Source organism: Heliangelus exortis, chromosome 1 (assembly GCF_036169615.1).
Source record: "Heliangelus exortis chromosome 1, bHelExo1.hap1, whole genome shotgun sequence".
Lineage (NCBI taxonomy): Eukaryota > Metazoa > Chordata > Aves > Apodiformes > Trochilidae > Heliangelus > Heliangelus exortis.
This window is the reverse complement of record NC_092422.1, coordinates 60,152,856-60,175,637: the sequence shown is the minus strand read 5'-3', so window position 1 is coordinate 60,175,637 and position 22,782 is coordinate 60,152,856. Positions and strand designations below refer to the sequence as shown.

The 22,782-nt window shown below is 44.7% G+C and overlaps 1 protein-coding gene across 3 annotated transcripts in view; it reads left to right on the top strand.

The window, feature by feature from the left end:
* The first annotated feature begins 1,752 nt into the window (after positions 1-1,752).
* Positions 1,753-22,782, top strand: part of LIMS1 (LIM zinc finger domain containing 1) — a 77,266-nt gene continuing 56,236 nt past the window's right edge. Inside the window, exon 1 of one of the 3 annotated variants that reach the window (XM_071744564.1) lies at positions 1,753-1,897. In XM_071744564.1, the coding sequence (XP_071600665.1) occupies positions 1,857-1,897 (41 nt within the window). In that variant the 5' untranslated portion in view covers positions 1,753-1,856. Of the gene's footprint in view, positions 1,898-2,728; positions 3,141-4,570; positions 4,594-22,782 lie in introns of those variants that run through there. The other 2 variants (XM_071744573.1, XM_071744590.1) reach the window with 2 other exon arrangements.

Here is a 22,782-nt window from a genome sequence, read left to right as displayed (position 1 = left end):
CAAGCAAACCCAAACTGTGCCAAGGAGCAAACAAACAATCAAAAAGCCAACTCTGATGTCTCTGTGTTTTTATAGTTCTTGGGGTGTAATGATCAATCATCTTTTGTTAATTATATTCTTGAAAGCTTACATTCTTTTCCCCATCTTTATGGCTACCAAAGTAGATGTACTCCACATACACGTAGTTAAGATCCTTTCTGATGTGTACTCCCTTGTATTTTCACTGGTTACACATATTCCTTGAACACATTGTCTTGGAGCCACAGAGACCTCATTAATCCTGGCAGCCAAATATTTGCATTTTCATTTCACCATTCCCCTTCCTTGTTCAGATATTATGAATGGCAACAGGCAGTGATACAGATTGCTTAATAAATCCTGCATGTTCTACACTGCTCTTTTCATTCATCTGCAGGCCTCTGAACTTGCCTGGTTTGGAGTGAGATTGGTTCTCTCCAATGGCCTCTGCCTTCATGTTTGGTTGCTCTCATGTTGAAGGTTACTTGTTTGTCTTTACTTTCTAAAGCAGGTAGCTGAAGGTAACCTGAGCGAGGTGCTGGCCTTTTCTCACGTGATTATGTAATTAGTACTCTCAAATTTTTAAAGAACGTTGATTTAAAAAACGGAATCTTGCTGCAGGCAAACACTCACCTAGAAGTATTTGATGCCTTAAGGCGAGGCGACAGCTCTCTTGCCAGAAACACCGCTGTGCTATGCAACCACATGTAAGAAATATTTAAAACACTTGCAATCGCTTTAGCAGCAACGTTCTATCCTGGAAAAGAACAAAACAGAACAGCACAGAACAGCAACAGAGGCTCTGCAGGGACCCTGCAGGACTTTCTGACAGTGCCCACTCCTCCAGCCGTGTGCCCGTTGCCTGTGGGGCCCATCAAAGGTGCAACTACCCTGGTGCCGGAGGGGGGAAACTGGGCCCAGGTCTGGACACCCCAGTACAATACACATGGCCATACTGGAGAGAGCCCAATAAATGGCCACTAAGAGGGCTAAAGCATGTTGCATGACTGGAGCATGTCTGCTGGAAGACAGGCTGAGAGAGCTGGGATTGTCCAGCCTGGAACAGAAAAGGCTCTGGGGGATTTTTACCAATGAATATAAATATCTTACAAAAAGGGAGGTTATAAATAGAAGAGAGCCAGGCTCTTTCCAGTGGTGCCCAGTGACAGGGCCAGAGGCAGAGGACACAACTTGAAACACAGGAGGTTCCCTCTGGACATCAGGAAACACTTTTTTTACAGTGAGGGTGCCTGACCACTGGCACAGGTTGCCCAGCGAGGTTCTGGAGTCTCCAGCCTTGAAGACATTTGAAAGCCATTCCAACATAGTCCTGGGCAACTGGCTCACGGTGGCTGTGCTTGAGCAGAGAGGCTGCCCAAGATGTGACCTCCAGAGGCTCCTGCCAACCTCAACCATTCTGTGATTCTGCTAAGAAATGAAACAAAATTTCCCCCGCAACAAACCTCCCCCCAAAACAAACAAACAAACAACTCAAGCGTTCGGCGGGGACTTCCCGACCTTTACCGGCCGGGGGAGCAGAGTGGCGGGGGGAACCCCAGCTCCGTCCCGGCCAACCCCGGGGGCCTCTCCCGGGAGGGCTGCGGGGAGGGGGGGGACTCGCGTGGGGGGGGCGGTGCCCGCCTGCGGCTCGCGGCGCCGGGGCCGGCGGCGGCACGGGCGGCGCGTGGGGAGCGCGCCCCCTGGCGGCGGCGGCGGGTGCGGGTGGTGGCGGTGCGGCCGCCCAGCGCCATTACGGCCGCCCCGGCCCGGCCCCTCCCGGCGGCAGCGGCGGCGGGCGGGCAGCTGGGCGGTGCGGAGAGGCAGCGGACTCTGGCGGGATGCTGGGGGTGGCGGCGGCGGCGGGGATGACCTGTAACAGGTAGGAGAGGCGCGGGGGCCGCCCGCCCCGTCCCGTCCCATCCCGTCCCACCTCCCGCCTCCCGCGGCGGGCGGCTGCCGAGGGCGGTGCTTTGTCTGAGCGCGGCGCGGCCGGGCCGCTGTCACCGGCTCGGACCGTCCAGCGGTACCACCGGGGGAGGTGCTGCCCCACTGCTCCGCCGGGCACCGGCGTCAGCCCTGCGGTCCCGGAGGGTGGGAAACACGCTGAAGGACGGGAGGAGGGGGGGTCCCTTGGGCGGACTGGTGCCGGGGTCCCGGCGAGGAGGCCGGGGGCTTGCAGCCGTGCCTCCCCATCGCCTCGGGAAGTTTCCGCTTCGTACGGGAACTTTTCCGCGTCCCTTCGGCGGGAGCGCGGGCGGGCAGAGCCGTGGCTGCAGCCGGGGTACGGCGGAGTTTTCCCTTCTCCCGGCGCATCCCTGCGGGGCTGCGCTCATGCAGGGAGCGGTGGGGTGGCCTATGGGGCTTGGTCAACTGCAAACTGGGAATAATAAGCAAAACTCCGGTATAATGCGTTTTGAACGTGGTTTGATGCCGCTGGCGTTAAAAAGGTGTCCTTTCCCGGGGGAGGCGATTGTGTTAAAGGTGTGGTACTAAACAGCCCCGGGTATTGATGTGGTGAGATTCGTGTAGTTTTATGCAGATCCCATAATTAATGAGTGGTCGTACCTTAGGGACGGGTTAATGGGGGCGGGTTAAGGAAAGCAAAAACTATGCTACTAATTGCCTGGCATTTCAAAGCCGCGCCCGCCGTCTCTGCTTCTTAGGAAGAGACGTCCCCGAATTTAAGCACTTGAAAAGCGCTGCGCTAATATGTTAAAAACTGGGCTTGAGGGAAGGGGAAAGAGCGATTTTATGCTGGGCTTGGGCTGCAGGTTCAGGACGGCTGCTGGAGCTCACTCTTTAGCCTGGCTAGAGACCGCCTTATCTTTCCCGCGCCTGATTGCTACCAAGAATTCCTCCGGCTCTGCACCACGCCTTTGGAGAAAAGCTGTGGCAGCAGGGAAGCCAAGCCGCCTCGGGGCGATCCTAGTGGCACCCTGTGCCGGTGTTCGGCCCGGGGGGCTGCAGAACCAGCTCCGCTCCTGGGCTCGGCGTCCCCGGTATCCCTGGAGCAAGGGAGGGAAGGCATCGAGGTCTCTCCAGCCTTGAGCAGCTGTAGCTGCGGGGCAGCCACGTGTTGAGGAAAGGGTGGTAGCGACATTCAGATGTCGGCGTGTGTTAAGGTAACTATTTTAAATTTAGTTGTGCCAGCCGCCGTTTGCTTTCCTAGCGGGTGATGAATCATAGAATCATAGAATTGTCTGGGTTGGAAGGGACCTCAGAGATCATCAAGTCCAACCCTTGATCCACTCCCGCTGCAGTTACCAGACCATGGCACTGAGTGCCACATCCAGTCTCTTTTTAAATATCTCCAGGGATGGAGAATCCACCACTTCCCTGGGCAGCCCATTCCAATGCCTGATCACCCTCTCACTAAAGAAATTTTTCTAATGTCCAACCTAAACCTCCCCCGGCACAACTTGAGACCGTGATGGGGTGCTTGCAAGGCCAGGTTTCTTCCTGCACTGCCAGAAGTGGCCGAGCTGTCAGGATTTGTGCTTTGAGCCTCAGTTTCTGGTGGCTGTGAGGATCTGCATGTTGTGCAGCCCTGCACAGGTGCTTTGTCTCCGGCGTGGAGGCTGCCTCTCCGAGTAAATAGAGCAATTGCATATTTGGCATCTGTTCTGCTGAAGTTGTCAGGGAGCGGGCCAGCTGCCCTGCTGCTACACGCTTCCCAGGATATGATCAAGGCTGCACCCCTTGCACAGCGAGAAATTTTGGGACAACGTCAGGTGAGAGCCCACACTTGCAGAAACTTGCTGAGGTGAAGCAGGAAGAACATTCTAGTGGGACCCCACCTCACTCAGTGCTGTCTGGGAGGAAGCCTCTTCATCCCAAAGCACACCTGGTTGTTCTGCCAACATATCCAGGGAAGTGGTGACAGGAGAGCACCCATCCTGGGGTATGGCCAGCAGCTCGAGTATCCTTCCCTGGCAGTGGGGACAAGCCACGCTGTCGCCCAGCAAGAACTGGATGTGCGGCCCCTTGCTTAAATTCTCCAGTCCCCCTCCATGCCTTTTTTCCCGAATTTTTTGAGGTGAATTGTTGTATCTAGGACAATGGGCTACACTGGAGTTAAGGAGGTGAAGGTGCTATGCGTTTGATGCCTGCAGAAGCACAGCTGGAGGGATATACTGGCCGGGAGTGCTTCTTGCCTGGAAGGGAGACTGTGGGTCAGCTCCTTTGTGAGAAACAGTTGTGGGGCTTCTGGCCAAAGGGGGTTTTCTGTACATGATTCCAGTCCATTCATGTAAAAATTAATTGAAAGAGCAAGGTTCATGTAAGAAATGTTTTCATTTGGTAAAATATGAGGGGAGGAGATTAACAATTGGTGCTTTGTCTTGCTTTGATTCTTTGGGGGAGGAAAAAAGACAACAAAAATGCAATTTTTTCGTCCAGACCCACTTTTTAACAAAATATATGCTGCTGTCAAGGGATTTCGGATCTTGACTTTTTGCTCTGATTTAGGGAGTTAAAAGAATGTCAGTTTGGGGAAGAAAATAAAAAAGGGAAGAATGACTTGAGGTCTCTCTTCACATTCAGTGCACGGCAGGGCAGCAGGCTCCTGGTCAGCAGGTACGCGCATGGAATTTGGTTTTATCCCAGGAAATGCTATTCTTTCTTTTTAATTTTTTTTCCCCTCCACTTCATGGAGACTTTTTGAACTTGAGTCATTGCTGTGGCTTTTGTTTTGCAATGAAAGGAACTCGAAGGCTGGTGCTGTAACCTGAACGCCTGTTACCGGGGGCGCAGCCGTCTCGCTCTCAGCATCAGCCTCTGCCCCAGAAGTCAGGGGTTTGGGTTGGGAGGGGTGTGCAGTGTGCCCTGTAGCTGGGGCAATGCTGGGTAGTGGTCTTGCCATTCAGGATTGCTGGGTGTGCTGCTTGGGCATGGTAGCTTGCTGTCTCCATGTCTGCTTGCTTTGTAAGTGTCCTCTCAGTTTTGCGGGCAGCAAAACATCAGCTTGCAGTTCAGAACCATTATTATCTTTGTAGTTTCCTAGCACAGACAAAGTTTTTTGTTGTACCAATAAATACAGGCCAGCATACAGTAAAATATTGAACAAAGCAAGCTCCTCTTTATTCAAAGCATAATTACATTTGAAAAATTAGCATAGGGTTCACAGCTCTTAGTCCACTGTAGTCTGAGAAGCTCAAAACTAGGAACTTAGTGTTACTGTCTGATAGTACTGTCTATATACTCTGATACAGAGTAAATATACTTATTCTGTAAGTAAGAAGGTAAATGTGGTACTGCAGTTAAATCTCAGTTGTAACCCACAGGGTTTTTTTTTTCAGATCTGGCTCCATACAGTTACTGCAGGGGAACCATTAATGGCCACAATACACGAAGGATGGTTTGCATTGTTAACAAATTCTTTTTCAAGTGCAATAAAATGTTTGTTACTGAAGCACTTAAGGCAGGCTTTTCAGCTCCTGCAATTGTGGCTTCCTGCTAAGTGTGTTAGGTTAGACATCCTGATTCATCTGTGCTCTTTTTCTATTCCAAAGCACAGTTTAAAGGTTTTTTTACTCTGTAGCATAATGCAGTCTCTTATTACTTTTCAATATAGGGAGGCTTTAACTATTAGCTGTGCTAAAGGCAGCTTGATCGTTTGTGTGGAGATTGTTTACATCAGGATTTTCCATGATGGCTGCTGCTGATGACAGGGAAAATCAAACTGACAGCCAAGTTTTGATAGCCAAAGCCTTCCCTTGTATAAATTGTCTATAGGATGAATCAAACAGCCACATATGTGATCTGCTGCCCTTGTCGTTCTAGTGATGTGTTACAGTGCACATCACCCTTACAGCTTGTGCATCAAGGCTGGTGTTGGGGCAGAAAAGGTGGAAGAGGGATGGGAAGGTCCTAATTCAATTTGACAGTTAGAGAAAACATAGCAGAGGTCTGTGCCCTGGGGTTAATATTTTTCTTCAAATTAGGACACTCCTTTGCAATTATTTCAAGTATTTCACTTCCTGACGTGTCCAGATCTTTATGAAAATGCATACATGTGGGTTTTTTGAGAAGACAGAAGGGGAAAGAAGGAAGGCACTACACTGTAATTTCCTTGATTTGTTTTGTGTACCTTCGTGGCCCTGTATGTGAAACAGTTTGAAGAATTTGTCTCAGTGCCTGGAGACCATTGGTCAGGTCCATGAGACAGAAGCTAATGGTGTGGCCTGTGAAAAACTGTTTATGGGCAAAATGGACCTCTTGTTTGCATCCTGAAACCACGCTGCTGTGCAAAAATGGCAGGGTCTGGAGTATCCTAGGGTGTGTGAAAAATACTGTTACAACAAGGCCTGCACCCAGGATGAAGTTTTATGCTCTGTATTTTTCATGCTAATTGCCTTTTCTTATATTTTAAATCAAAAGTTCTTGAATTGGAATCTCTTAATCCTTTTTTTTTCACTACTTTTTAACTCATTAAAAAAACCCATCAGCCACTTATACAGAATTAGATAAGGAAGTGAATACTAAGTCACCTGGTGTATTTAGGGTTGCTTCAATCACTGCTTGCATTAAATAGTTTGAAGAACTGAGAACATATTGATGGATGGCCTTTTGATTGAGTAAAAGCTAAACAGATGACAAGAGTAGAGTTAAAACTTTGGGGTTTATTTCTGACGTCATGGATTGGGAGTTGGTGTGGATAATCTGAGAAACTAAGGCAACTTAATGATTTCATTAAAGTTTCCTGGGTGGCCTGAGCAGTTTGGGGAAGCTGCTGAGCTCAAAATTACAAGAGTTCTCTGCATTAATATATTGTTTCAGTGTAGTTTGGGACACTGGAAAAGACCACAGCAAAGCAATGCAGTAATGCCAGCAAATATTTGGGAGGCAAAAACATGGCAGGGTGGCTCATGTCCAGACCCCAGGCTTATGTGTAACAGCTGTGGGATTGATGTGGGGAGAGAAAACCTCAGAGAAATAGTTTCAAATTTGCCCTAGGAGGGGCAAAGGGGTCTTTGATGCTTTGTAAGGACTCTTTGCTGGGGCTTGGCTTGGGTGACTGAGGACAAGGGACTGGATGTCAGAGCCACAGCGTCCCCGAGTCCTCCTTCCATGTCTCCTGATGTGTTCCACCTCTGGTTTGAGGATGAAGAATACAGGTTGGCATGGGGGGCAGCCAGCTCTGTCAGGGGAAGGCAGCCCCTACAGATACAGGGCTGAATCAGCACAGGCTGCCTTCACTTGCAGAACCCTCCAGTTTTGGTAGATCCTCTGTTGTGAGGAAACGCTTGCTGATAGGAGTGTATTTTTGGTGTGCAGCTTTGTAGATAAACACTGTGTGCTTCTGAACTGCGCTGGTAGCAGGCCTGGCTTGTGTTTTGTGGCAGGAAGACCAATGTTTGTGCCCGAGTAAGTAATTTTTTTTTTTTTGCCAGGGTCTGGTGGTAAGTGGGCTGAACTTCACCCGGTGGTTATCATCTCCTATACCCTGCTCTGGCCAGTGTCACGAAGCAGAACACACCATCTCTGGGCTGTGCCAAGGCAGCTGCTCTTCCTGCAGGCAGCAGTCACAGAGACATTTTAATAAAGGCTATGGTTGTGCTGCAAAAAAAAGCCAGGGTGACCTGCATGCTCCTGCCCCACAACATCTCTCCTACTGGAGCCAGGAAACTGAGCCAGCTGAAAAACCATGGCATGTGGAATTGATAGACATACAGCTTTAAATCCACGTTTGTGACAATCTGAATCAATCCCTTTGATGGTGTGAGTGATGGTGATGTTGGGAGGGGAAAGGATGTGGAAAAGGTGGAAATACCCATTTTGGCACAAGTATGGATTTGGGACTGGATTGTGTAGCTGTGGCCTTGGAGAGCGGTGTTAAATCCTGCAGTGAGGTGTTTGGACCTCAGGAAGGAGGGAGAAGTGTTTGCTGATGTCAGGAAGGGCATGCCCATGCCCTGTTGCACTGAAAGAGGGATTGCTTGCCTGTGAGTCGTTCCAGGAGGATTGCCTGGGTAATTTTGCTTGCTGCTGTTGAAAGCATGTTTGAGTGTGTTCTTTCTGCAGCTCGTTTCCTCTTACAGCCCTGCCTGAAGGGGAACCACCCCAGCCATGAGTTTCATGTGTAGTTATCACAGAACTCTCTTGCAGAAGTTTGTCTTCAGACATGTGGAGGAAGGAAATCCTGTGTGCCATCCCTGTGACATGTAGGTTATGGTTGGAGAGGGCACGGAGAAGAGTAACACTTTGATACCTGTTTAAATCTTGTTGTGAGATGACCTCATGATCTGAAGGTGCCCAGGGCCTTGCTTCACCCCTTGCTTTCAGGTCTCAGAGGAACTGGATGCTGTTCAGACCCACTTGAGGGGAAAAAAATGGAGCAAGAGTTGTGCCCATGAAGTCTTGTGGGCAGAGTCCCGCTGTACAGAGACATAAGTGAGGGTCAGACCCTGCACACGTGGCTGCTTGCTTGGGTTTCTCAAGTGCTGTACCCAAAGACAAGGCAAGCTGCTGGGGGAAAGGGGGTTTGGTGGGAGCTGCTGGTGAGCTTCACTAGGGCTGAAAGGAGAAGGGCAGAAACCTCTTGAATGCCACATTTCTGGTTCTTGAAGCATCCCACAAAGATATATGTTTTTTCTTTATGTAAGTATATGCAATTGCAAGATGGAGGCAATATTCTGACTACATGAGAAGGGAATTAAAAGCAATCATTTTAAAGCTGCTGCTGTTAAAAGCTGACTTCCGAAATCTTTGTTCCTTCATTCACATTTTTTCCTTTTTTTATTTTTTTTTTTTTTTTTTGTTAGCCAGTCTCAGGAAATGAGAACATTCTTTTGGCTTTCAATGCCTGAGTCACATCTTATATAAATCTCTCCTTCTATGTATAAAATTATGTTAAACCATCTGGAAATGTTTGTGTCAGAGAGGTTCTTGTTTTTTATTAGAGCATCTGAGCTTTAAGTGTTTGTACACAGTCGGATGTTTCCAGAGTTTCCCATACTTCTCTGGTTACAAGGATATATATATATATTGCTGTCAGAAAAGCCTAGGAAAACGTGCAAATAATTGAGGGAGTACACTAACAAGTAAATGTAAAGGCTTTAAAGAAAGTGAGAATTTGCTATTTCTTTCAAAAATTAAACCACCAAAGTGGTGGTTTAATATGAGTTGCATCCAAATATGTAGATCCTTAATGTTTGCCAAGTATGTTTTTTTAAAAACAAAGGTGTGAGGAGGAAACTCTCAGTAGTTCTTTCCTTGTTCTTTAAAGAAAAAAAGGAAAAGGAAGTTATTAAAATCTCATTATAACCATCTCTGGTGTTCAGTGAGCTGATGCTCAATGGGCTCTGGCAGTGCTCTGGGATTGCAGTGGGGTCTCCTTCCTCCCACTGTCTTCCCACCAGGGTCACACGGGGATCGTGAGACTTGATTTTAAAAGGCAAAAAAAAAAAATAAAAAATCCATTTTGTTTAACCAAAGGCCAAATATTTAACTTTGGTGGGGGAGGTGGTGGGGTTTAGGAGAACAAATTAAATTTCCACCCTTGGTTGTTTCACATAGCAGCACTGAAAATGGCAGGGAGGGTTGAGGGGGATGTCAGCAGGGCATAAGGGGAAGCTCCCCTCAAAGGCCTCTGGGTGTTCACAGCAGCTTCTCCTCTTCCAGCTCCCACTGAAACACCCTGGACTTTATGATTCGGATAAGAAACCTCTCACTGATCAAATATTTTGATTGCATTCTGGCCTTCCTGTTAGTTTCTTTGATCTTTTCGCATCGGTGGATTACAGTGGACTTTCAAAAGTCTTGCTTGCTGAAACAGTTTTATAAATATGGTCCTCAGGGTAGGTGTTATTTACAAAAGTACTTATCTCCCGGAAAAAATCTACCTCCCTCTGCCCCTTCAGCATGCCCGTTTGCCATCATGCGTCAAAGAAGTGTGATTCCTATAATTACATCAAAGAACAGAAGCTTATTGTTAAGTGTTTGCAATAATCTAAAGGCTGTTTGGGCTCATTCTTTTGGCTGATTTCCTGCTCATTCAGACACTGAAGAACTCTTTCAGGTTCACATTAAAAAAAAAAAAAAAAAAAAAAAAAAGACACCTATAGAGCCAGGACAATCTCTGGGGGAAACTGATGGGCTTGTAGCCCTGGGATGAATTCCTCTCTGTTGAAATCTCCAGCAGTTACAATTTCTCTTTTTTTTCCAAAGTGAAAAGGCTCCCCTTCTCCCTCAGGCATCCAGAATGACATCCCTCATCAAATTGCATCGTTTAACCTTTCTCAATGCCATGCTGGGAGCTGGATGTCTTCAGGTGGTGGCACGAAGCCATCTGGTTCCTAGGCTGGGTTTAACTTTGGAGTGTGGCTGGGAGATGAGTTGTGCTATAGCTCTGCAATCAGGTGAAGCAAGGGAGGGGGAGGATAAAATACTGCTGGTGGCTACATACAGTGTAAGCCCAAAGGTCAGAGTATCCAATCTTCGAGACTAAAAGCTCTGTTTTCTTTCCTGTAGGATAGGAACGGTGTTCCTGACCTCCTCAGTGGGACCTGGAGAGGGTCCTAGGGTTTTCAGCAGTGATGGTGGTGTCTCATGTGATGGGTTCTGGCTGGGTCAGTACAGATCCCAGCACTGTTCTCAGGGGAAGGCAGAATGTTCCTTGGTGTTGGCTCACATCCGAGGCAAACCCAGCAGACACTGCTCTTCAGACTCAGACTTCATTAAATCCACTGCTGGAACAGGGCTTTGTTTTGAAAAGTACAGAGAAAATAAATGCTATTTTAAGTGTCATGTATTAATGGCACTGCTTCATTTTGATGTGGGTGAAGGTCTTTGTGCTTGCAATTGCTCAGCTGATACACTGCAAGGGGCAATAATTTGGATTTCTTATGTCAAATTGAATCTGAGTCACAAATGTGAAAATCAATATTTTTATTATTACCTTGCAGAGATGGGTAAACAGTACAGTTAAGAAGATCCTTGACATAACCCCTGGGAAGATTAATAGAACATGATAAAATGGCAGAGGATCCAGGAACAATAGTGTTGTGTTATTGCTCAGGTTTCATGAGAAAGCTTCCTGTTCACCTTGGGATATTTATTAATTTACAGATGGCTTTGTGAACCGGTATTTAAGAAAGACATTCAAGGAGTTTGATGCTGTTGCATGGTATCTATGTCTTTTCAGTTCAGTTTCAGCTTGGACATATTCCCAAGGCAGGCAGATTTACAATATGAGAATTTTGCATCAGTTAAGGTAAAAATGGTTTAGTATTTATTACCTGTTGGATTTTGATAACGTGGCTGAGTAGCTGTGTAGTGGTTTGATTGGCATAATGGATTTTCTGTGAAGTCCATAAAAGCACAGTTTAAAATACGCAGGCCTGTTACTTCCATGCACGTGACAAAAATAAGCACAAGAGTCCACAGAAGGGAAATGAAGGGGGAGATGTTGGGTTGTCTGTCACTGCATACCCAGAAGAGCCACCACAGCCATCACTTGGGTGGGTCGGGTGGTGGCACCGTGGTGTTGGGAGGAATTCTGTGTGAGGGGGTGAAGGGGTCCATCCTGCCACAGGAGGAACCACAGCACTGAAAGCTGTTTTCTGGTGTCCCACCCATGTAGTCATAAAGCATGTCAATGATACTAATCTGAACATGAGCCAACAGTGTGCCCAGGTAGCCAAGAAGGCCAAGGGCATCCTGGCCTGTATCAGGAACAGCGTGGCCAGCAGGTCCAGGGAAGGGATTCTGCCCCTGTACTCAGCCCTGGTGAGGCCACACCTCGAGTCCTGTGTCCAGTTCTGGGCCCCTCAGTTCAGGATGGAGATTGAGGTGCTGGAGCAGGTCCAAAGGAGGGCAACCAGGCTGGTGAAGGGACTCGAGCACAGATCCTATGAGGAGAGGCTGAGGGAGCTGGGGGTGTTCAGCCTGGAGAAGAGGAGGCTCAGGGGAGACCTCATCACTCTCTACAACTCCCTGAAAGGAGGGGGTAGCCAGGGGGGGGTTGGTCTCTTTTCCCAGGCAACTCTCAGCAAGACAAGAGGGCACGGTCTCAAGTTGTGCCAGGGGAGGTTTAGGTTGGATATTAGAAAGTATTTATTTACGGAGAGGGTGATCAAGTATTGGAATGGGCTGTCCAGGGAAGTGGTGGATTCTCCATCCCTGGAGATATTTAAAAAGAGACTGGATGTGGCACTCAGTGCCATGGTCTGGTAACTGCAGTGGTAGTGGATCAAGGGTTGGACTTGATGATCTCTGAGGTCCCTTCCAACCCAGCCAATTCTATGATTCTATGACTAATGTTAAGCAGAGGATGTTTCTCTCCTGTGTTGCATAGTGCTTCTTGTTTGGTTTGCATTACAGATATTTACCAGTTCTCTCTGCCACAGTGTGGGAAGAATGTAATGAAAAACTGCTGAGTCCCGATTTTCTAACACATCATTAATCACTTCATGGAAGTGTGTGCATAATGTGCAGGTCCTTAGTTCCAGATGAAAAGGTTTCCCATCAAACTAAGTGATCCACTCTGTGGTCATGGTTTAAATAATAGTGCCCTTGTAGCTGGTCCTGGGGATGAAAAAAGAGGCAGGGTCTACCTGAAATAGAAGGAAAGTTCTTAGTTTATCATACTAAAAATACATTGTTCTGCATTCTACGGAAATGTTTAAGTTCATCACAAGTTCATGTTGATATAAAGTTTAAAAAGCCCCCCAAAAGTGTCTGTGCCATCCACTTGTAATGTTCAGATTGTGTTGTGAAGTTTCATTAGTGCCCGAGTTCAAAGGTTGTTAACAGAACTGCATTCACTGGAAACTTTGTTTTCTTTACATTTTTCCTTATATTAACAAAAAGGGAAGACAATGAGCTCATAATATTTATCTCAAATATTCTTATCTTAAGGTGAACATGAAAAATTTACAGAAAGGACACACTTGTTTTTTCAGAAATTCATAACTGGTAGAATATATCTAAAAATAATTGGAGGAATTTATTTAGTCTGGAGACAATGTGGTCCTGATCACACAGAGCACTTAAATTGCTGAGTTAACTCAGGTCAAATTACAAGTTTAAATTTTTGTTTCCCTGGAGCCAAGAACTCAAGTCCCTGGAGCTGGCACATCACTCATCCCCAGTAGAGGACTTGGGTTCACTCTCATTGTCCATGGCTCACACGGCTGTTAAACTGCATCTGTACTACTGTATTCTCTTTATAACCTTTCTTGAGAGATACCTATGTTGTGGCATGTGAAACATTTAAACCAGCCAAACAGGTTGGCAGGAAAAAAATGTAGATATTTGTTGTGGTTTTGTTTTTTTTTTTTTTCCTAAGTGATTCTGCCATAGCTTAATTCATTACTCTGTTCGTTGTAGAAAAGCACGTGTGGCAATAGGAAGTTGTCTACAAAATATTACTAGCAATTGCCTGGTCAGGTAAATAGACAAGCACAGAATGCCTCTACTGAAGTCTTCCTTCTGAAGCAAGAAATGCATGAAGAAGAATTGCTAACTAAAACCTCAGTAGATGATGGTACAGTATCAGAAACACTGTGGAAAGCCGTGTGGTTCTGCCTGTTGCCTTCACAAGTTGTCATTGCTGGTATTTTTCTCCCAGTTGCAGCTGCCCCTCAGCAGGATGCTGCTGCCCATACCTGAAGAGAAGCTGAGAGCTGGGATCTCCAGACCCTCCAGCCAGGCCTATCCCCATGGGCTTCATGCATGGAAATGCAAAATTTGCTCCGTATCAGTAGGAAAGGAGTAGGGAGAAACTGTGGCACCATCTGGGGATGTCTAAACACAAGGCAGCAGCTGGCAACCTGCACGGTGCTGTGGGTGGGGGAACCCTTCTGGCAACCTCACCAGGTGCTGATGCCACCTCTCCTGTCTTTTCTTGACACTGGGAGAATTATTTTTTTTCTAATTTAGCTTATCAGCATGCATTACCTTATTGTGGCATGCTAGGATGTTTAATTTTCTAATAGCTCTGGTGTACCCTTCTGTAAATATCCATTTTCTGTGATAACAGCTGTGTGCTTTTACAGAGGACATCTTCCCTGCCTCATCAACCTGACCCACAGAAGTGGCTTTCTCTTCCTTCTCCTCCATAGCACCAGGACACACTATGAATTATTGCACTAATAACTTGTGTATGGAGGGGGGAAGAAGAGAGGAAACTGCAGCTGATGTCAGGAATTGTTTGCCTATTCATTAATTATGAAGAGCCACACTGAGGTCATTTTTAGCTAGCTGGCCAACGTCCTACTGCTTGATTCTCTTGAGCTTTGTGCAGAATCACTGTTGGCATCACCCCTTTGGCTCTATCGTTTGGGAAGTGAGGCCAGCAACCCAGGGAGGATGAATTAAATTGCCCCACTTTTTTTTTTTTTTTTTCTTTTTTTCCTCAGAAATACGGGAGTGTTCTTAGAATACAGAAGTGTCTTCTACAGGGAAGAAATTTATTCACCTCTCAAAATTGCAGGAGTGTGATTGAAAAAGGATTTTTCTGTATTTCCATGTCAAGAGAGAAATGAGATGTACCACAAGCTCCATTTAGTGCTGTTTTTTTTTTTTTTTACTAGAGCAGCTTTTGCAAAGATAATTGTCAGTTGTGGGGGTTGCTTCCTTTTTTGCTGCTTGACAATAATAGGAAAATATCTGAGGAAGAGATTTTAAGACCATTGACCACCCCCAATGATTTTTATTTCTCTTTAACCCTAAAAATGTCACTTTTGTCTTACCTTATTCCTATAAGATTTGGGGCATGATTGTTGGAAATGGCTATCAGGGTGTCCTGGTACAAAACTCCCTGTGATCAAGCCCTGAAATTTTGCTGTGGTACTCCTCTTGCTGTTGTTGTTGTGTTAATAGGTTTTCAATCAGGGGAGAGTTTTGTAGCTTAGACAGGAGCAGAATTTCTAATGGAGAAAATAAACTCCCAAAAAAAAAAAAAACCAAAAAAGGAATTATATTTAAAAATCGTCTTGATTTATCTTTTTGCCAGCTTCTATATTAAAGGTTGAAATGATTAACCATCAGAAATACAGGTGATTTTCCCTTACTGAGAATCAAATTCCTTTCAAATTTGCAGGGAGTATATCATTAACTTCAATAAAAATATATTACTGGAGCTCTGTGATAATTTCAGAAGATTGCATGCATGTAAATAGAAAGTTCTGCACCAATTCAGGGTAATACTTGGTTGGTTTGGCATGTCATTAGGAACACAGAAATACCTCAAGCCATATTTTTGATCACTTGTTTAACATTTCTGATAACATGTAAATGCCAGAAGTTAGGGCAATTAACTGATTTGGTGCTGATGGGTTACAACAAGTTTTCCCAATTCTCCTCAGAGTCAGTTGAAATACCATTGTTCTGTTTAGCGGGGCTTGGTTTAGACTCAAGGGTCCACAAGTGGAGCATCAATGGCCAAATGAATCAAAACACCTGCTAATATTGGAAAATATTCTGTAGGTTTTGAAAGCTTGCTTCTGTGTTTTAGATGTCGACATGAAACCTACTGCGGTGTTGAGTTAGTTTTGTCCAGATGGTACAGAAAGGTCAGTCTCATAACAGTTATAACAGCTTAGAAGGTTATTTTCCTAATCTATTCTTTCTTGTGTCTGAAGAAGAGCAGCTGCTCATTAGATAAGTGGGTACAACATGCCTGCTCCATGCCACATCCCTGTGCCCATACTTTTATGCCTTCAGTTGAAGGTGTAGGTTAGATTTTACACCTGGCACCAGTACATTTTGTATCATTTTTGTCACACTTACAACCAGAAAATAAGGCTGTTTCAGCTTTGGGTTGGGGTTTTTTTCCATGCAGAAGACCCAAATTTAATTAAAAAGTGGCTGTTGTGCTGTATTGCCCTGTAGTTTTATTTTCAACAGACCTTGGCAACGCCCTTTCATTGCCATAATTGGCTTTGCATAGTTTGGCAAACGGTCATGCAAATGTGAGAAAGAAAAAGAAAGTCCAGACCTGCAGGCTATGAAAAGCGAGTCAGAGCAGGTCTGCTGCCTCAGGAGGTCGGCACCCAAATGACAATTTGGGTTCAGTCCTATACAGAGGAGTGTTAAAAAGTTTTGTGTAGTAATCCAGGCTAACTGATACGGTTTAATTTGCTTTTTTTTAACCCGGTAGTCACTTGGCTGGTGACCAGCACCTCGTTCTTTCAGCTTCGCTGCAAACAAAGCTGTTATGGAGGGGTAAGCAAGAAGGAAGTGCCCATCCATAGGGAGCCTTCGTGGATCCTGGGATGAGCTCTGGGGAGTGAATTTTACAGCGAGTGTGTTGCATTTGTGAAAGGGAGCAGAGGTTTGTGTTGGCGGGGGAGTTACTGCAAGTGGGTTGGAGTGGGGTGGGTTTGGAGCCCGTTTCCAGGCTGTAGGGATCCTGATGACCTGCCTGCGAGCTGAGGGGACCTGGTGCTAGCTCTCAGGGCTGAGGTAAGATCCAGGTGATCTCCATGGACTGGTGACATTTTGCAGGAAGGTTTTGACAAAGTCAGGACTCACCTTCAAGAAAGGGAAGGCAGGAGAGAGGTGCTGCACCTTGTTTCACTGCTTAATGAATGATGAATGTGAATAAAACCTCAAAAGGGAAGATGGCATTTTATACATCAGCTCGGCCAAGAGGATTTTAATCATTTACGGTGCATTCCTATAAGCAGCGGAGCTCTGAAAGCCCTGTAGCAGGGCACTTCAGTGCTGAAGAGGGCAAAGAAGGAAGGAAGGTGAAGATAATGCTTATATTGTCTGAGTAGCTGTGGTTTCCAGGGTGCCTGGTCTATTTGTATGCTTGTTGAAGGTTTCTTGTTCCTACTTGGCATTATCTCAGTGCTTTTCGATTCCATTAAGAGCAGCACACTGAGATTTAATGGTAAAAACTGGAGTTCTGTTAATTTGACATCATCCCCCATTCCTTAGTGAACCAGATTTGATTCTGGACAACTGTAGTGATTTATCCATTAAGTTGCTGAAACCATAATCTACATGTGTGTTGCATTGTGTTTGTGTTCCTAATTAATTTATGCTGGTGATATCTGCTGAATGCTGACCAGCAGAGAAGGCTGCTCAGAGCTATCTGTTAATATCTCCATTATAAATACATGTGGAAAATCCAACTTCTGAAGAGAATACTTGTGAGACAATGTGAGAACAGAAGATTTGCTGCTCTGGCAACAACAGTGGCAACTAAATGTGGTATTAAACAGATGCTTCGACATCTGTTTACAGTACATTTCAGTATTCCCACTGTAGCATCCCCAAACGTGAGGGAGTGGGAGAGGGGGAGCACTTAGATAACAAGAATTGCTAAAAGGCAACAAAATGATGGAAATGTCACTGCTGCAAGGGCATTTTTAGAAAGGTCTCCATTCCCCAAGTCTGTTTGGTGGATGTACAATCTTCAGCAGGAGCAGGGCAGTGAAATGCCCCGCTTTGTTCCTGGTCTCTGCTCTCAGCTTGAGGTCCTGCAGTCCTGCATCCAGGGCTGCTCTTGTGGTCCAGCCTGGCAAGTGTGGTGGCAGCAGCAAGGCTTATCTGTGGGAAAAGAGGAGGAAAGGATCTTCTGAGAAGTGGCTTGAGCAGCTTAGAGTCCATATGGTGGTTGGTGTTTCACCTGCATCACTGATCAGAGGGTTGGGTGGGAATCCAGGAACTCCTCAGGGCTTTCTGGACGGAGGCTGGATCTTGGTCAGCCTCTCTCCAAGCTCTTCTAAAGAATGAAAGATGACTGGCTGCAAAAAGTGGTGTCTACTTGAGAGGTCCAAAAACTTGGGGTTTGCCCAGTAATTGGAAAAAATACATAGGGTCAAATATATTATAATTCATCTGTCCTCTGTATCTTTTTTTCTGAGGGAGGGATATAATGGTGATGTCCTCTGATGGGTCACCCAGGTGGGAATCCAGACTTTTAAATTGCTAGGCCATGCTGTGTGTGGCCTTTGTGTGACATTTGATCTGTTGTCATAAGAGCACAGGTTAACATTTTTAGATATGTTTTGTTCCAGTTAACAGTGCTGGCAGATTTCATTTGTGCTGTAAGCAACTTTCATTCCTATCCCAGTTTCTGAAAGAAAAAATTCCTGGTGATGTTCAGGGACACTCATTCTGTGTAAGATAAGAGTAGCTTAGCACTGGGCTTACCCCCTTGTATGATGCTGCTTGGTGGGACAGGTGTGGTCAGGCACAGTCTGTAATTTTGAGTCTGTTTATTTGAGTGGAGCACACAGCAGAGTTTATGCCAGCTGTGGGAAGACTGGTGATAACTTCATGTTAGTAGGTTTTATACCAGGAGAGATCACCTGCCAGTATTATGTGTGATACCACCTGAGAAGCTGTGAAATGGTCTGTACATACGAACTGTGTCTCTGGACTGTGACTTCAAGGAGATTGCAGCTTGCAATCTCAGACAGCAAGTGTGGAATGGTGTACAGATTTTTTGTTGTTGTTTGGGAGTAAGACAGCTTAAAAGCAAGCAAGCACAAGCAGCATAAAAAGGAAGCCTTTGTTTTGCCAAATGTCTTGCTCCTAAGAACATGGGCAATGAGGTGCTCTTGAACTATCATCCATCTCCTTCCTTAGGAGGGCAATGCAGTCTTTGTTGATCCTTAGTGGTATCTGTTGTAGAAACCCTGTGTTTTTATACCCTCAGTTATAGGTTGATTGGACTGATTATTCTGTATTTGGGAAGGTGCATTTGAGCAACCTAAGCAGACATTAATGTTGGCCTGACAATAAAGCAGTCTCCTCCCCCCTGAGTAGAGGATGTTGCTCTGGACCCCCAAAACAGGTTTTTTTCCTCCAGTTCCTGTTTGGAGGACAACAGGTAGTGTACAACAGTGCCTGCAGTGACATCCCAACATCCAGGTAGGAATGTGCTATTTGGCATAGTTGGCCTTTACAAATTCCTTATTTTTTTTTTTTTAAATAAACATTTCTATATATTAAAAAAGATCTCTATAGCTGAAAGGAATTCAGCTGGAAAGCCTGTGGCTGATCTGACCACAAGGAAAACTTTATCTTCATTTGTCCTTCTTTTGCCTCTTACTTGCAGTATCTAATTGCTGTTCCACAGTTCCTGGCACTGGTGATTAAAGCTGAGGGATGATTTGGGATGATTTATTTTTTTTTTTTTTAACATCTTTTGGCATCTATAGGCTGAAAGTTAGGACATGGAGAAACCAGAATTGAAAGGAACTTCGGGCACTCTTCGTGGAAACCAGATTTAATTTCAAGTTTTAGGTACAGCATAGTTTAAGGGAATTTAAATCTGGATGATTTAAAAGATGTTTTTTTGTTGTAGTTCCAGGAAGGCACTGGGTTATGAGTCCCATTTTTGGAACTGCTTTGCTTTCGGCAGAACTTCAAGATGTATTTCCCAACCTTCTTTCTGAATTCCCATTTCGCATAATATATTTCATATAATACTGTTGTATATCATCTTTTCTGGCTCCTTGAATCCATTTACTGGAATTCTTGTGCTTTCTTTCAGGCTTTTACTGCTAGCCACTAATAACTCTGGAACATAATGGGACTTGGTGGGATGTTGGACTTCATTGTTTCCCGTTACAGGCTGTGGCTGGCAATTGATCTCCTCTCCCTCCCACCCTTGGACATCAAAACTTCTCTCTTACTGCACCAGCCTTTTCTACCCGAGCTGTCCCTGCTCATTGCTGCCTTTGTCCCCACTTTCTGCCACTGTCTCATCCCAGGGTGGCCCTGCTTGGAAAACATGCCTGCACTTGCTTCTGCATGGGGGGCAGAAGGCTCCTGGCATGGTCTTCTGCAAATCCCATCTGATTCACTTCACATATGCAGTGACTGCAAGAGATTTAAGTAACTTGAAGTGACTCAGAAGAGCAGCCAGAGTCCCAGCATGAGAAATAAGATTTGAAATAAATAAAGAGTACATGCCCCAAATCACATCTTTTACTGAATTGTCTTTTTCATCCATTTTGTTTTCATTTCAGGCATTTGAAATGGGAAGTGCATTTTCACATTTCTGTGACTACCCAGTGTATTTTGAAGCTCTTACATAAACCAAAAATAGTAAAAAAATGCATCCTTTAAATCTCTAGTTGTAGCAGTCACCAGCATTAAGTAGCAGGTTTCATCAGCCCAGTCTGATCCACTGTCTCTTCCTGGCTTTATGTTTGCAGTCACATGGGAATGAAAGATGACAAAAAGCCTCCATTTTTCCCCCAGTTTCCCCAGCTCATAGGTTGCAGCATGGCAGGGTTGGAACTCCCCCCCAGCCATGGGGTACCTGGGACAAGGCAGGGAATGGGGCATACAGAGATGCTGCAGGGAGGTGGGCACCCACAGCAGAGCTTCCTGATGAGTGTGGGTTTGTCCTTGGGGTTTTTGTGTGTTTAATAAAAACTTCCTCTGCATTATTTTTCTCCCTTAACTTAAGGGAACTCAAATTGTTTTTCCATGTGTGGTTTCAGATGACAATGCTTTTCTTCCTCTTTTTCTTTCTGTCAAAAGAATGAGTGGAAAAATTTTTGAGTATTGTTCAAAGAGCTTTATGATTTTTTTTCCCCTAGGCTTACTCTTTATTTTGGACTGATGCCTTATTTTTCAGTAGCAGATCAGAGCTACCAAAAAATGTGTCTGCTAGATGAGCAAAATAACTTTTTAAAAATTAATTTGGTACTCTCTTCATAATTATATGTCATAGGCATTTCTTTGAAAAATGGTGGTAAAATATGTATATATATATTATTTGGACTGGCATTTCTGTGCTGCCCTGAATGAAATCTTTTATGGGCTGTGTTCAAAATAACTTGGCATCCTTGCAGCTCTGTATTAGTTAGAAAGCAAGGAAGTATAATCTGTAAGTAACTTCTTTCTGTTACTGTAGTGCACAGAATTGGTGTTTACTTTTTGTTAGGCAACATGCAGGGATTTCGGTTTCTTCTGCTAAATCTTGAGATTAAGAGTGGTGACGGTTACTTTGAAAGAAGCACACCAGGTCTTTTTGAGCTGTACAGCAGCAATGTTTTCAAATGATTTCTTCATAAAATTTGAGTGTTTATGGAAGTCCTGTGTTAAAGCCCATTTCCTTTGAGGGGTTATGTTTTCCTCATCTATTCCTATCATTATAAATGTGTAACTTACCGTAAGAGAATGAATTAAGGAAAAAACCAAACAAACATAATTCTAACGTGTGTTTTGGTACTGCCCTTTATCTTTTACATTTGCCCTATTTTCCACATGAATAATAGTCACCTGTACCTTACCTCAGGCATGATGTTAATGCTAATATTATTTATATCCTGAATACTTAATGTACTATTGAACTTCATGACTTACTATTTTTATAGGAGTTAGAAGTAGAAGGAAAGAGAAATGGGAATGCCTGTTGTCAGAAGAAGCATGAATGATGTACCAAAAAACCACTGCAAATTAGTACTGACTTTAGACCTCAGTTTTTAACTGCTTATTAAGGGTACAGAGTGAGAGTAATTCTTTATCTGAACTTGATCACTTACATCCATAACACCCTTCATGTAAGACATATTTAGATAGTTTCTAGGATCCCTGTGAATGCTCCTTCTTCATGTTCTTTCATGAAGGGTGTGTGCCTGGAGAGGCTGTAAAAATTACTTTTAAGGGAAAAAATTTCTGAGAAAGACAACACCCTATTACTCCAAAGAGGCCTTGTGCTCTTTTTCTTTTGGTTATGTTTCTTTTTGTTTTCTTTTTCATAGCTGAGATTCATGCTACTTGAAAGTTGCCCTGGGGTATTTGATGGTGATACTGGCATAAAAGACTGCATGATGGGCTGGTACCAGGGGACAGATGGCAGTTTTTGCATCTGTAATCCCTCTTAAATTAGTGGTGTGTTGTGGAAGGGATCATCCTTAAAGTTAAACCTAACAAATCCAAACAAGGATGGTTATCCTGGTTTAACCAAGTCATATTGGAACAGCTCTTCAACCACTGCAGTCTCGATGTGTGAACAAATACACCTGCCCTCTGGCTTGTTGCTCATATACCTTTAAATTTTGTTGACTAACCTTGTCCCAGCAGAATCTGCAAACAGCATTTTTGGTTGTGATGGCTCTCTTGAGGAGGTGTAGCTGCAGGTGGGTAGAACTTGATGTTTATTTTAGTCCCCACCAAGAAGAGCAAGCTGTGGAGGGGCTGTGTGGGGACAACTTCCCTAGGAAAAAGGACTTCTTCCTTTTGGAGAAGACGAGGTGAAATAAAAAAGGTTATAGAAGGCATGCAAAAAGGCACAACCTCCTGCTACCCTGTTCTGGTCTTAATTTCCTAACTTCTTCATCATTTGTCTGTAAATTTCTTAAGCTGGCATCAGACTGAGTGCTTGGGTTTCAGTAATTGTCTGCTAGTTGTTGATATGAATCCTATTTCTATCACCATGTTACGTGGCACAACCATCTCCAAAGCAAGGTGCATGCACTGGATGATGCATTGGGGGGCAAGAAAATATTAGGACTTCAGTAATTTACACACATAATTTATAAATAAAAAATACCCATATAGTGAGAATGCATACTTAAAAGTTTTTAGTGATAAAAGTACATAATTAAAACAGTTTGGAGAACACTGCACTTGCAGATGGAATATTGCTTCTTTCTTTTTTTCCCCTTAATTTGCCTGCTGATTGTGGCTCTGCTAAATTCATCCCTCAGCAAATACAGCCTCCTCCCAACTTGTAGACATTGTGTAATGAAAATGAATCCTGCATGATGAATGCCACCCCATCTGGCTGAAGAGAGAGCATCCTGCCTCTCCAGTGCAATTGAAGTCCATCCACATGATCCCTTC